We start from the raw sequence: 13,976 nt of genomic DNA on the forward strand, positions 1-13,976 counted from the left end.
GTGAACAGGGTTTGTGGGGTGTTTTTTAATCTTTCCACTCATGATAACTTCGTGAAGAACTCACAGAGCTGCCAATCACACAGGTGCCAGGCTGGGAGTACCAAAACCTGGACAATGGAGCTCAGGATGCCCCAAGGGGTTTGACAGGAGAGCATCTTGCTCAGAAGTGGTGTGGGCAGCACATGTTGGTTCTGCTGCCCTTTTAACCAGCCCTAAATCCCATCTCAACCACCTTTCCCCTAAAGCACAGCAACTGTGCTCTCTGCAGGATTTCACTGCACATCAAGATGGAGACAATGATTCTCTGGGCTCTTTGAGGAGTCAGGAGCTGGGGTTTGTGTGGCTGCAGACACGGTACCTTGTTGTCCAGGTCGAAGAGGTAGGAGTCCTCCTCACGGACATCGGCCTCGGAGTCGGAGATCAGCTCCCCAACGTACCTGTGGGCACAGGGACAGGCAGGAATGAGACCACAGCCTCAAATCCCTCCTTTTGGGAGGAGAAACACCCCAAAATGCAGCCCAGACACAGATGGGCAACCACAGCCACAGTGCTGGCCAGCTCCAAGCCACCAAACTGAACTCTGTTAACTTCCAGCACTGAAAATCTGGCTCCAAACTCCACCTCTTCAGAGCAACACTTAAATAATATTAAAAATTACATTAATGATATTCAAACCACTTTAATATTAAAAATAAATCTATTTTTTCCTGAGAACTAAGTTTCCTTTTGCAAATCTCTCTGTTGGCCAAGATCAACACACCAATCCAAGTCTCCTGATGTTCATCAGACTCAGGCTGTCCCACAACCTCTGCAGGGCTTGTGCTGCTCACACCCCAAAACAAAACACTTTTGTCTGCCCCTCATGTATTTCCCAGGTTATTTTGAGCAATTACACCTCAAACAACTTCAAAACTTTTGGTTTAAAAGTCTTAGGTTTGGTTTAAAAGTCTAACCTAACCTGGCAGGATCCCTGGATCCCTTCTCAATCCCTCCTGAACCAGGATAAATGTGAGCTGTGGTCCCAGGTACAGCCACCCTGCTGTAAAACCAGGGGACAGGCAGGTGACAGGCAGGTCCTCCAAGGAGAATGAAGCAGAACCTGGGCTTGCTGAGGACCACACAGCCAGAGAGGTCTGGGTTTGATGCAAAGCCCCCTTGTTGCAGGAGCCCCCACAGCACTGCTGTTCCCACCTCTGTCTCTCCATCTCCATTTTAAACAGTTTTGGACTGTCAAGGTTCAACATTTCCTGCCCTGAGTTGCTTCAGTCAAAGTAAGAGACTCAGAGAGGAGGGACTGAGGGAGGGTGTGAGGAAGAGGAGCAGCACAGCAGCTTTCAAGCTTTTCAAGTGTCCAAGGCCAGGGTTTGGAGCAATATGGGGCAGTGGAAGTGTCCCTGCCCATGGCAGAAATGGGATTTAAGGTCCCTCCCAACCACCCCAGTCTGTGTTTCTGTGATTTTGGTGTGTAAGTGTTGCCAGCCTGCAATGAAACAGTGATTATTCCAAGGAAAGGATTCACCACATGAATAAATATTCCTTGCAGCATCAACAGAACTTCCATGGCCATGCTCTCACAGCATTCCTGCAGCCCTCAGGCACATTCCAAGTGTTAAACAACTGCCTCCAATCCCCCAGGGCTCAATGCAACACTTAACTCCCAGGCTGGGGAGGAGGAGAGCCAGGAAACATGAACCTGGAGAGCATCCCTGAGCTCTGTGACCAGGATTTCTGGCTGTAGCTCCCAACTGCGAGCCTCCTGTTTGCCCTCACTGCTCCACTACTGGAAATCACCCACTCCTTGGAGGCCTGAAGCACAGAAAGGTGACCAGAGAGGGAGGGAAATTGCTGTGGGAAGGCCCAGCAGGCAGCAGCAGCTGAGAACAGCTGAATAATTCTGCTCAGAGAGGCCCCGTGCCCAGGGACAGCCAGTGCAGGTTTATAATTCCATGAAATAAAATACCACAAGCAAATTAAAAATCGTTGGTTTAATGCTCCTTTAAAGCCTATTCCTGTAACTCCTTTCTAGGGCTGTTCAAAGATATTAACAGGTCCTTGATTTTCCAGGCCCAAAGTTAGGGAAGGATGTGCAAGGGGTGCCTGTTCCTCCCAAAAACCAGCAGGAGCCCCTTCATTTAAGAACTCCTGTGGCCAAGGCAGTGCCTTTCTCCCCAGCAGATGTTCAGCACACTGATGGCAAATAACTCCATCCCAGAGCTTCCCAGGGCTGATCATCACTGCTCAAAGAGCCTGGGCTCGAGTGAGCTTGGAACAGATCATCTTGGAGGTCATTTCCAACCTCAATGATTCTGTGATCAGAGGGGACTCCATGCAAAAACCAAGAGCAATGAGCAGTCCCTAGCACAGGCTCCAGGGTTTTCCACAGGATGTGGGGGACAGGAGGCCTGGCTGGAGCTCCTCTGCCTGAAAATCAGGCTGAAACACCTGCCTTGAGGCAGCTGGCACCTTCCTAAAGCACCACTGGAACAGAAAGCAAATATTCAAACCCCATAAATGGATGCAAAAGGAACAGACCAGATCCTCTGGTTTCTGCATCCCACCAACTCCCAGCCTCTCCAACAAAAGGCAGCAGCAGCTGTGCTGTTTCCAGAAGGAGCAGCTCCAGCAGCTACCAACCCAACCCACAGCAGCAGCAGCACAGGGTGAGCAACAGCAGCTTCTGAACAGCAGCAGACTCCAAGGCCAGGGAGAAAACTGCCCATGAGCAGAGCCCTGAGGGGCTGCAGAGCCTGCAGGGTCCATGGAGCCCTGTGGGACAAGAGGTTGACCTCCCCTTGATGCCTTGGGAAAGCTGACCTAGAGCAGAGACTAGATGGAACTAAAGAATAAAGCAGGGATTCATTAAAAGCCTCCATGGATCCACCTTGGGCAGCACCAGAGCCCAGCCAGGGCTGCACCCAAGATGAACCAAAATGGTCCCAAAATGCACGGCCGGGCACGGGGTCTCTTCCTTTGATCAGTTCTGCTCCATTTGCATCTTGCAGTTCATTGTCCCATTCCAGCTTTAGCCCAGGCAGTCCCACCCTGCTTGTTTTTCTCTCTCCAGCCCTCGGTGTTTGTGCTCTTGGGCTGAGATTTGGATCATTTGTCCTTGGTGCCCAGCTGGAGCAGGAATTGTTTTGTCTCCCTGCTCTGTGCACAGAGCTCACCATGCCCTCATGTGAAGCTCAGACCCACACACTAAAGCAGCACAGAATGTGAAAAATAGAAAAGCTGAAACCTGAGGCATCACCCTCACCAAGCTGCTGCTCCCAGGGCTGTGCACAAGGGACAGGAGGCAGTTACAGAGTCACAGAATCATCAAGGTTGGGACAGACCTTCAGGACCACTGAGTCCAGCCATGAACCCACCACCAGCACCATCCCCAGCTGCCACATCCCAATGCCTTTTGAGCACTTCCAGAGGTGGTGACTCCAACACCTCCCTGGGTGACTCATTCCAATGCCTGACCACTCCTTCAGCAAAAAACCATTTCCATGGCTCTGATCTGAACCTCCCCTGGTGCGACTTGAGGCCATTTTTCCTTGTCCTGTCCCTGTTCCCTGGAGCACAGCCCAAACCCCCGGCTGTCCCCTCCTGTCAGGAGCTGTGCAGAGCCACAAGGGCCCCCTGAGCCTCCTTTGCTCCAGGCTGAGCCCCTTCCCAGCTCCCTCAGCCTCTCCTGGTGCCTGTGCAGAGCTCCAGGATAATGGTCACACCAATAAAGGTCACACCAGTACAATGATCCTTCCAAAGCAGAGCAATAACCACTGCACAGAGCAGCTGCCCACCCCGGGCTCTAATGCAGATGTTTAACACAAAATGCTGTTCCAGAGGAGCTGATCCTGGGATCTGCAGTGTCCTGGCAGCCCTGAGCACAGCCAGCCCTGGGGCTGCTTTGCAGAGGAGGAAAAGCAGGAATCAGGTCTATGGATGCTCATAGAGAATCACAGGAAGGACTCATGGAGCCAAGGGCTTGGGTTTGGTGAGTGAGAAAATGAGTGTGTGCCACAGGGGGAATGTGCATGGGCACGACATTAATTAGCTCAGCTGTTTAGTAAGCAGCTCATTTAGCTAATGAAGGTTGTACCCAGCAGTGGAACAGTGCCAGCAGCTCCTGGCAAGGCTGGGGGCAGTCAGGCTGTGGGATGTGCCCCCCATCAGCCCCAGTGCTCTGCAATGTGTGTTCATCACCCCTTCCCTGGGCTGTGCCCTCACTGCCTGCTCCTCCTGTGCAGGGTTTGCTGAAGTCTCTGCCTTTCTTCCTTGCAGCAGTTTCCTCACAGGCTCTGGTCTGTTCTGGGCACTGCACCACGACCCTGGGACCTTTGGTAGTTATGGACAGCCCTGCACAAGGACAGGCCTGAGACACTCCCACAAACAGCAGCTTTTGGCTTTATCTCTAAAAAATTATCTTAGCAGCTGGCAGTTCCTGACACAGAAGAAATACTTGGCCAATTCACTGCAGAATTATCTTTTCCTTTATTTTTTTTATTTTAAATACTGTAATAATCTTCCTCAATCCCTCACCCAATTCCAAAACACATCAATAACTAGTTCTAAAAACAACCAGCAACTATTTCCATGATGGACATGAGCCTTATTTAGAAGATCCTCAGTCACTGTAGTACTGCAATGAAGGAAATACTTTCTAAACTATTTCATAAAGTACATATACCACTTTAAAGTCTGTGGGGTCTGATGACAGGTTTTCCACTTGACATAAATCTGAACATTTCTTTGCCTAAGTACTTTATTGAGTGAGGGCCAAAACATGTGCTTAACCCCAAGTGCTTCCTTGTCTTGCTGAATCAGACTAAGCCAGAGCTGTGACACTAGAAAACCTCTGGAGAAGTCAGGATTGAAGCAGAGAAAGTTGTTCCCCACTGCCCTGGCCTGCAGTGCCCCATATCTGTGGCAAACACAGGAGTTGAGCACATCTTGCAGCACAACCCAAATGTGCTTTTCCCCTATAATTTGTGTTTCAAAAGGGGAAGAGCTGAGCACAGATCCCAGCAAGACACAGGGAAGCAGAGAAAGCTCCACACTATGAGAAGCAGGACAGACAGAGCAGGGAATGGAGTCAGGAAACCTCTGGCTGAGGGCAGGCAGCTGGGCTCAGTGCCAGCTTGATCTGCATGAAAACCTCTCCCTGAAAGGGAGCAAAGCATGTGTGCCCTGGGGAACTCTGGGGCTGCTGGGCTGATGGAAGCTGCACAACTCACCCCTGGATTTGGGAACAGCTGGGGGTTTTGGGATGGTGAAAACTGCACAACTCACTCAGGGCTGGATTTGGGAAGTGCTGGGGCTGCAGGGATGGTGAAAGTTGCACAACTCACTCAGTGCTGGATTGGGAAGTGCTGGGGTTTTAGGGATGGTGAAAGCTGCACAACTGATTCGGTGCTGGATTTGGGCAAGGCTGGGGTTTTAGGGATGATGGAAGCTGCACAACTCACTCAGTGCTGGATTTGGGCAGTGTTGGGTTGCTGGGGCGTGAAAGCTGCACAACTTACTCCTGGATTTGGGAACAGCTGGGGTTTTTGGGATGGGGAAAGCTGCACAACTCACTCAGTGCTGGATTTGGGAAGTGCTGGGGTTTTGGGGTGGTGAAAGCTGCACAAGTCACTCAGTGCTTGGGATTTGGGCAGTGCTGGGGTTTTAGGGATGGTGAAAGGTGCACAGCTCACTCAGTGCTGGGGTTTTTTGGGCTCTGCTGGGGTTTTGGGCTGCTGAAAGCTGCACAACTCACTCGCACACGAAGGTTCCCAGAGGAATGTCCTGCATCGTCCGCACTCCCCAGCCCATCTTCTGTGTCCGGTAAAGCTGCAACCGAGTCCTGGAAAAGAGGAAAGGAGGAGATGGAGCCACACTGATGGCAGCACTCCATGGAAAGGATGAATTTTCATGCAGAGATGAGCAAAAAGCCAGCACCTTCCATCAGCACACACTCCCAGAGGATTTTGATATTCACCCTCCCATTGTCACCCTGCAGGGATGCTGCACTCCCACAGCTCCCAGCTGTGGGCAGATGCTGGCATGGAAACAGCCCAGGGACAAGGGACAGGTGCCAGTCAGCCCCTTCTGCCTGCCCAGGTGCACACCAAGGGGCTGGGGAAGAGGGAACAGGGCTGGATGCTCTGTGTGATCATGATTTACAGAGGATATCAGAACCCCACCAGCAGCATTTCCTTCCCCTCCACACAGCCCTGGGGGAAGCAGGGAAGGTGGAAGGGGATTTACAGCAGTGGATTGGTGCTGAGGGGGAAGGCAGAGATCTCCCAGGGACTAAAAAACAGCTTGAGGTAAGTGCTCTGACCCCTCTGCCCTCTGCCAAAGCCAGGGCATTCAGCAATTCCATCATATCCAGCTGCCTGGCTGAAAGACAAGAAAGAAAAGCTGCAACTTGAGACTTCTTGGTGTAATAGCTGCTCTGTGGAATTTTACTGATGGGGGTTATAGGCAGAGAAACAATCCTGTAAGTCATTCTGCCTCCTGCTCAGCCAGAACCTGAGTTAAGTGCAGGATGAACAGTCTCCAGGGCTAGGAAGAGCTTGCTCTATCCCTGAGGGAACCAAAACCCACTCTCAGCAACGCTGTTATCGGAAATAAGTGAAATCTGATGCTCACCTTAACTTCCCCCTGTTGCTTTTCCCAGTGCTTCTCTTCCCCCCACGCACTCCCTCCTGCACTGTCAGCTCAAACCAGGGGATGTGAACTTCATCCTGTCTGCCCACAGCTGCACCAGGACAAACCTCAGGGGAGTGACTGCTCTCACAGAAGCAGGGTCTAACACTGGGCTTGGGGAAGCTCCCCCAGCTTTTGGCTTGTCCATCAGAGCAGAGCAGAGCTCAGATCTGGCTCTGCTCTGGAGCCGGCACTGATGGCAGCAGCGGGGCCGTGGCTCTGAGCTGAGCCTGCCAGCTGAGCTGGGCCAGGCTGCCAGCTGGATACGTGTGCTCTGCCAGGCAGAGCTAATTTGGAGCCAATCTGATAAAGGAAGCACTGCAAACAGAGCAGCAGCACCCCTGTGTCAGCTGCAGCCCCAAGGCAGGAGCCTTCCCCACTGCCTCCCCAGGGACTGTGAGCTCTGCCCAGCACCTGACCCTCCTTCCCAACAGAGCTGCTCTCCCTGGCTTGTGTTGGGCTCTCAACCCTTCCCATCTTTCAGAAAAAACACTTCAGCAAGGCAAAAAAATGCAAAAGCAACAGCTCTAGCTGTACAGCTCCTGTAGAAACACCCACGGAGGCACCGGAGCTTGGCAGGGAAAACCAGAGAGAGGTAAAGTTCTGAGGAAACACATCGAGTTCCTTCCTTGCTTATTTTTAACAGTGCAAAATGTCATTGAAACTACAAAGCTTGCAAAAAGAGTGTTGTCAGCACTACAAAAAAATTCTAAAAAGTTTTTGGGGTTTTTTTCCAGTGGGATGCCTTTGAACTTAGTGCAGTGGCAAACTCCTCCATAGCAGAGGTCCAAACCAAAACATTGACATTTTTAGCCAGGCCTCAAAATCCCAGTGGTCTAACCTGGAGCAGAGAGGCCAACAGGCATTCAGGTATCCAATTCAGGGGGAATCATGCCAAGAACTTGTAAATTTTAAGCAGCCAAGTCTGGGCATTCTGGCCTGTATTTCTAATCTAGACTGCTGGCTTACAAGATCTTCTGAATTCAGACTCTGCAGCTCAGTTGCTGTCATGTCCTTCTCAGCTCTCCCCCTGAGACACCACACTTGGGCTGTGCCTGCAAACCCACAAGCCATTTGTATGTTTTATGGTCAGCTGATGAAAGAACACTGCAGTTCCCACCTGAGGGTGCAAACATTAACTGAGATGTTAATTGAGCTCATCAACCCACTGCTGCTCCACTCCCACTGGCAGCACGCAGGATCCCACTTCCATCCCACCAGCCCCAGCTTCCCTGCTGGGTTCTGTGGGATTATGGGTGAGCTGAGAGCCACAAGGCTGATGGGTTTGGGGCTGTGTTTGCCCCTCCTGCCCACCTGAGGCCGTTCTGCACCACCCGGTTCCTGCAGGTTCTCCAGCACGAGCACGCGTGATTGCACTCGAAGATCAGGGGGGGCTCTGCCATGTTGAACTCAGGCAGGAGTCGGCCATCCTGAAGGAGAGAACCACCCCAAACTGGGTTATTTATCCCCAAAATCACAGAAATTCCCCCCAGGGTTAAAAACAGTCCAGAGAACCCCATGGTGAAGTTGTGCCCAAACCCAGCGTCAGAGCTCAGGTTCTGCTGAGACATAAACTTTAAAGAATTTAGGGATTTTAGAGGAGCTGAGGTTTTAGTTAGAGATAAGCTTTATTGGAGTTAATCAAAATAAATGGATAGACCTTGATGAAGTTAAGAGTTAGTAGTTCACTAATAACTGATTGCTTGTGAACACAATGTTTGGTTAGCTGGGTTTATAATGAAGAATATAGAAACTGATAAAGAGCTTTTAGGAACATAAGACAATTGTGGTCTCCTCTGTTCTGAAATCAATTGAAGATGGGGAATGGGAGTTCTACAAATGGGTTCATTTGTCACATTTGCATTGAAAAGGTAGAAAGGTCAGAATGAGGAAGATTTCATTTACTTCCTCATTTTGGGACCCCTCCCCATTAAATGGACCACCAACCCATTTCAAGGGACAAACTACACATGCTTAATGGCTTTTGAACTTATTACCATAGGAAGCAAGGAATGAGATGTACCAAAGTTATGAATATGCATTTATATTTTGAGTATTCAATACCTGTATAGATAAAAGGATTCTGTAATCACCTGTAAATTGCAGTGTGTGTTTGGGAGCTATCCCACAATAAACACATACTTTCTAACTCTGAAGTGTTAGAGAGTCTTTATCTGTCACAGTTGGATATCAGTACTACATCAATATCCATATTTTTTAATAAATCACCAAAGTGGTTTTTTTGCTCTACCCTGACAGCAGCACAGTCACCACTGTCACCCACAGCTGACAAACAGCCAGAGAATTTAGATTTTTGCTGCCTGCTATCACCCTACACAGCATTAAAAAAAAAACCCTCCCAGTGCTGTGCGGAAAACTGGTGTGCATCATCATCATTATTGCCATTTGCTGTGCTGGAGGGAGAAATGGATGCTTAGTCTGCCTCTGGAATAAAGCCTGAACTTGCAGAGTCCAAGGCCAGTGCACTCAAGTTCTGTGAATCACACTACATTCCCAAATAACACTCTCAAAAAATCCTACAATTCAATTATTTACCAACACACAGGATTAAGGAAGTGACGGATGTAATTTATCATATTTAACAAATTTGGCTTTTAAGGCTTGAGAGGTGTAATCACCTATTAATGTGTAAATAAAATGGCTACAAAGCCAAGAAAGATGCCAACACTGCCCCTGGGAGAAACCTGCAGAGATTCACAGAACTTCTGATCTTTGTAGCACCTGCCCAAAGATGAATCTCAAAACCTCCCTGGAGGGTTGAAGCATTTACCCAAAACAAACCTGACTTCTGGCAATGTGGCAGTGAAAACATCTTAACTCTGCCTTCATCCAGGAGAATCACAATAAATAAAAGCAGATTTTAAAAAATTCTCTTTCTACTCCCCTCCCTTTGTTTACATCTTACAGCACTTTCCACGTTGCTCTGAAATGGAAGCTGATTTCACACTTGGATTGTTAAATGCTCCCTATCACAAGGGTGTAATTAATGGCTCAGTTGGCACGAGAGGAACACAATAAATAACACAAGGAAAGCTGCCCTGAGCAGGCAGTTTGGATTATCACATGTCTGAGAGCTGAGACTATAACTTGAGGCATTTTAAGTTAAGAAGAAAGGAGTTGGAATTTCAGAAGCAGGGAATGGTTTGGGGTGGAAGGGACCTCAAAGCTCAGCTCATCCCAACCCCTTCCATGGGCATGGGCATCTCCCACTAGAACAGGGGTGCTCCAAGCCCTGTCCAACCCGGCTTTGAGCTGTGCAAGGAACTGAATCAGGCAGAATTCATCTCCTAGGCCCCGGAGTGAGCCAGAGGGGGCTGTGTGTGCTCACCTTGTCGTACCAGCAGCGCATGCTGAGCTGGCCACACATGCAGTTACTGGAGGAGCAGTCGTCTATACAGACACAATACTGCAAGAGAAGCAAAGGGTTAATTCCACACCACTCACACCACTGAGGCTGCACCTGGAGGCTGGGTCAGGAAACCACATCTCCTCCTCTTGCTGCAGCTCCTCACCAGAGGGATCACCAGCTTCACCATTCAGGGGCAGTTCTACTCCTCTGTTTATTTCTGTGTGCAATGAGCACCAAATCCTGCCTGGCAAGGAAGGATCTCATTCTGAGCCAGCCTCACTGCTCAGGAGAGGATGTTCCCCTGCTGTAACCCTCCCCCATGCCCTGTGAGCTGTTCTCCACACCTGAGGACAAGGAAAGCTCCAAGGAGGGACCAGAGCTGGCAGATGATGCAGCTGTGCTGCCTCAGTCCTCCCCTGCTGCTTCCCCAGGCCACCACAACAGGGACTGGCCCTGGCAATGTCACTTCAGCCACCTCAGAGCTGTGCCCAGTGAGGTCTCACCCTCACCCTGAACCTCCCCATCTCTGCTTTCCCACCCAGCCCTTCCAGGGCTGCAGCATCACAGCCAAGACCTCAGCCTGGCTGCTGCAGTCCATGGGAAGGCAGCATGGAGAAGGTCTCCCAACAAATCCCTGACTCTGCAGCCTCAGAAGAGAGGACAAGGATGAATGGGAGCCACATCAGCCAGCACCAGATGGCCAATGCTACAGCTGAACACAGAGCTCAGCTTAAACCTCAAAACTGAAGAAAATCAAAATCCCATCTCCTACAACAAAATCCCATCTCCTACAACAAAATCCCATCTCCTACAGCTCCAATGCTACAGCTGAACACAGAGCTCAGCTTTAGCCTCAAAACTGAAGAAAATCAAAATCCCATCTCCTACAACAAAATCCCATCTCCTACAGCTCCAATGCTACAGCTGAACACAGAGCTCAGCTTTAGCCTCAAAACTGAAGAAAATCAAAATCCCATCTCCTACAACAAGAGCTGCAGGTGAGGCACTCAACCTTAGCTGGAATTTGATGGCAATATCAGGACAACATTCCCATGTGGAATGCCAGATCTGTTCTGAGGAGCACTGCAGAGCCCAGGACAGGAACACAGCAGGATCCCTCACCTGTAAATGAGTGATGTTCCTGTCAATGTCCATCGGGGAGGTGACACAGTTCTGTGACACGTATTTGTAGTTGCTGGGGCAGGGCTCACTGTCTACAGAGTTGACACAGGGGATGGGGATCCGCTCGTAGCCCCGGGCAATGTCTCTGTCATGGAGAAAGAACTGTCACAGAGGAAAGTCCCCCAGACAAGGGGCCATTCAATGCCATCCTGGGGCAGTCACTGAGCACTCAAAGCCATTCAGACTAGAGCAGAGCTCATGTTTTCCCACCCTGCCTTACAGATGGTTCTTTGTGCTTGTGAGTATTTCCATTTGGAGGATGAATTTGCAAACCATGGACTGAATCAGCATGGGCTCACACTGACCTTCACACCAGCTTAAGAAGGTACACAATTCTTTCTTAAACCAGGCCCCCAGCCTTCCCTGTGCAAGGGCTCAATTTCATGACCCACAAGCAAAGCCAGCCCTATTCTCACCTGCTCACCACCTTCTCTATCTGGGCAGGCTTCTCAGAAGATGATTCTTTGAGAGTCTTGTTCATCTGTAGGGCCACCCAGACCTGAGAGTTAAGGCTGGAGCACTGGAGCGGGGTCTCACCCTCCTTGTTCTTTAAAGTGACATCCGAGCCACGGGAAAGAAAGAGACTGCAAAACAGCAAGGAAGGATAAGGATTCCCCAGGAGAAACCAGGCAAGGGGAAAACAAGCTGAATCACATCCTCCAGCCAGCCCTTAAGGGACTGTAGTAGTGAATAATCACCTGAGTTTTCTTTATTAAGCATGGTTCAGTGAATCCTTCTGACAGAAGCTCTGGGCACCCATGAGAGCTCTGGGCAAACCATGCCTTGCTTCAGGTACCTTGCTGGTACCAGCCTAACTTCAGACAGGCTTGAAACTCTCTCTGGCAGGGAAAGATATGGGGTGGGAAGAGTAGGCTGGAAATGGAAGAGCCCCACAGGAAACTGGTGGTGGACTTGGCCCTCATTTATACTCACCAGCTTTTGGTGAGAACATGATGGCTTTATTCAGAGCAGGGATGAAGCAAAGGAACAAAGGTAGCAGGGCACCTTTTTACCATGCTAGTGGTGGGGAAAAAAAAGCTTTCATCAAGGAAGCCTGACACCTTCCTGCTGGGAAGCCCAGGCTGAGCACAGCCCCTCAGACTCAAACACGCCACATTCTCTGAGCAGCTCTGGCAGCAGCTGGTAGCTCATACACCCCACCCCAGGAGAAAAACAAGCCCTCCATGGCAATCCTGGCTGTGTGTAAAGACCAAAGGCATCTCAGAGGCTCTCCTGAGGCTGGCAGGCAGCAGCAGAGGGGCAGGGAGGGGTGGGCACTGCACTTACACCACACACTCGTAGCAGTTCAGGGGGCAGGGAGGGGTGAGCAGGGCACTTACACCACACACCCATAGTGGTTCAGGGAGCAGGGAGGAGTGAGCACTGCACTTACACCACACACCCATAGTGGTTCAGGGAGCAGGGAGGAGTGAGCACTGCACTCACACCACACACTCACAGCAGTTCAGGGGGCAGGGAAGGGTGAGCACTGCACTCACACCACACACTCACAGGGGCTCAGGGCACAGGGAGGGGTGGGCACTGCACTTACACCACACACTCATAGCAGTTCAGGGGGCAGGGAGGGCTGGGAATGCACTTACATCACACACTCACAGGGGCTCAGGGGGCAGGGAGGGCTGGCAGGGCACTCACACCACACACTCACAGTAGTTCAGGGCACAGGGAAGGGTGAGCACTGCACTCATATCACACACTCGTAGCAGTTCAGGGCACAGGGAGGGGTGGGCACTGCACTTACACCACACACTCGTAGCGGTTCTCTCGCGCCGCGATGTGCAGGGGCGAGTCCCCGTGGATGTTCACGGCGTGCAGGTCACACTTTGCTGCCAGCAGGATCTCAGCTATGTCAACACAGCCAGAAAAAGCAGCCCAGTGCAAACAAATGTTTTCCTCCTGGAGGGGAAGAGAACAGAGAGGAGGTTGTTTAAAACCCCGTGGATGTGGGGGTTCCTTCCTCAGCTCTGCACCTGCAGCGTTCAGCGTGTGGCTGCCATCCCCACCCTGCTCTGGCTGAATGGGGATGCCAGGGTGGACAGGGAAACCTCAGAGCAGCCAAACAGGGAGCTCTCACTCCATCCACCTCTGCACACCATGGATGGGGAGGCTGCACACAAGGCAATCCATCACCTTCCCTACACACACACAGACAGCTCGTCAGTCTCCAAGCCACAAACCAATCTAGATCAATCCAGGAAAGAGGTGACAGACATGAACAAACATGCTGGAAAAAGCTGGATGCTGAGTTTGCCCAGCCCCAACAGCCAGCAAAGCTACTGTGCCTCCCAGGGCTGCAAAATTAAGGAGAAAAAGAGCACAGCATGAAATTAAGGAGAAAAAGAGCATAGGGTATGTGAAGGTGCCAAAAAGAGAACCAGGAGCCATGGGGTAAGCAATCAATCTGACTCCAGGCATCTCTTAAATACTGTATGTACTCATCTCTCACTAGCAGCACTGGAAATAGCTGAACACTCATCTTTCTGATGGAGATATTTTAAGGGATGATCCTGTTTTCTGTTACACTGCAATTTGCAGCACACGTCGATCCCTTCCCCATGACAGCCTCTAAAGACATTGATGACAACAGTGAAATGATAGTAATGATCACCCAGCTATTCCCCTTTTTTTCCTTCTCTTTAAAGCAAAAACAAAGCTGCTGCTGGAGTGTTTGAGCTGTTATCATGTAACTAAAGGTCCTGCCTTAAATAGGGAGCTATTGCCA

The 13,976-nt window shown here is 50.5% G+C and overlaps 1 protein-coding gene across 11 annotated transcripts in view; it reads right to left on the reverse strand.

Moving 5' to 3' along the window:
* Positions 1–13,976, reverse strand: part of LOC128942077 (histone-lysine N-methyltransferase EHMT1-like) — a 120,014-nt gene that overhangs the window by 3,299 nt on the left and 102,739 nt on the right. For all 11 annotated transcript variants that reach the window (XM_054284289.1, XM_054284291.1, XM_054284290.1 and 8 more), the window contains 7 exons: positions 12,996–13,150; positions 11,650–11,817; positions 11,174–11,318; positions 10,031–10,108; positions 7,996–8,111; positions 5,747–5,833; positions 359–437 (listed from right to left, as the gene is read on the reverse strand). In XM_054284289.1, the coding sequence (XP_054140264.1) occupies positions 359–437; positions 5,747–5,833; positions 7,996–8,111; positions 10,031–10,108; positions 11,174–11,318; positions 11,650–11,817; positions 12,996–13,150 (828 nt within the window). The remainder of the gene's footprint in view (positions 1–358; positions 438–5,746; positions 5,834–7,995; positions 8,112–10,030; positions 10,109–11,173; positions 11,319–11,649; positions 11,818–12,995; positions 13,151–13,976) is intronic.

This window comes from Melozone crissalis, unplaced genomic scaffold (assembly GCF_028551555.1).
Source record: "Melozone crissalis strain CALT ecotype California unplaced genomic scaffold, PUWL_Pcris_2 ptg000041l_1, whole genome shotgun sequence".
In the NCBI taxonomy this organism is placed as follows: Eukaryota; Metazoa; Chordata; class Aves; order Passeriformes; family Passerellidae; genus Melozone; species Melozone crissalis.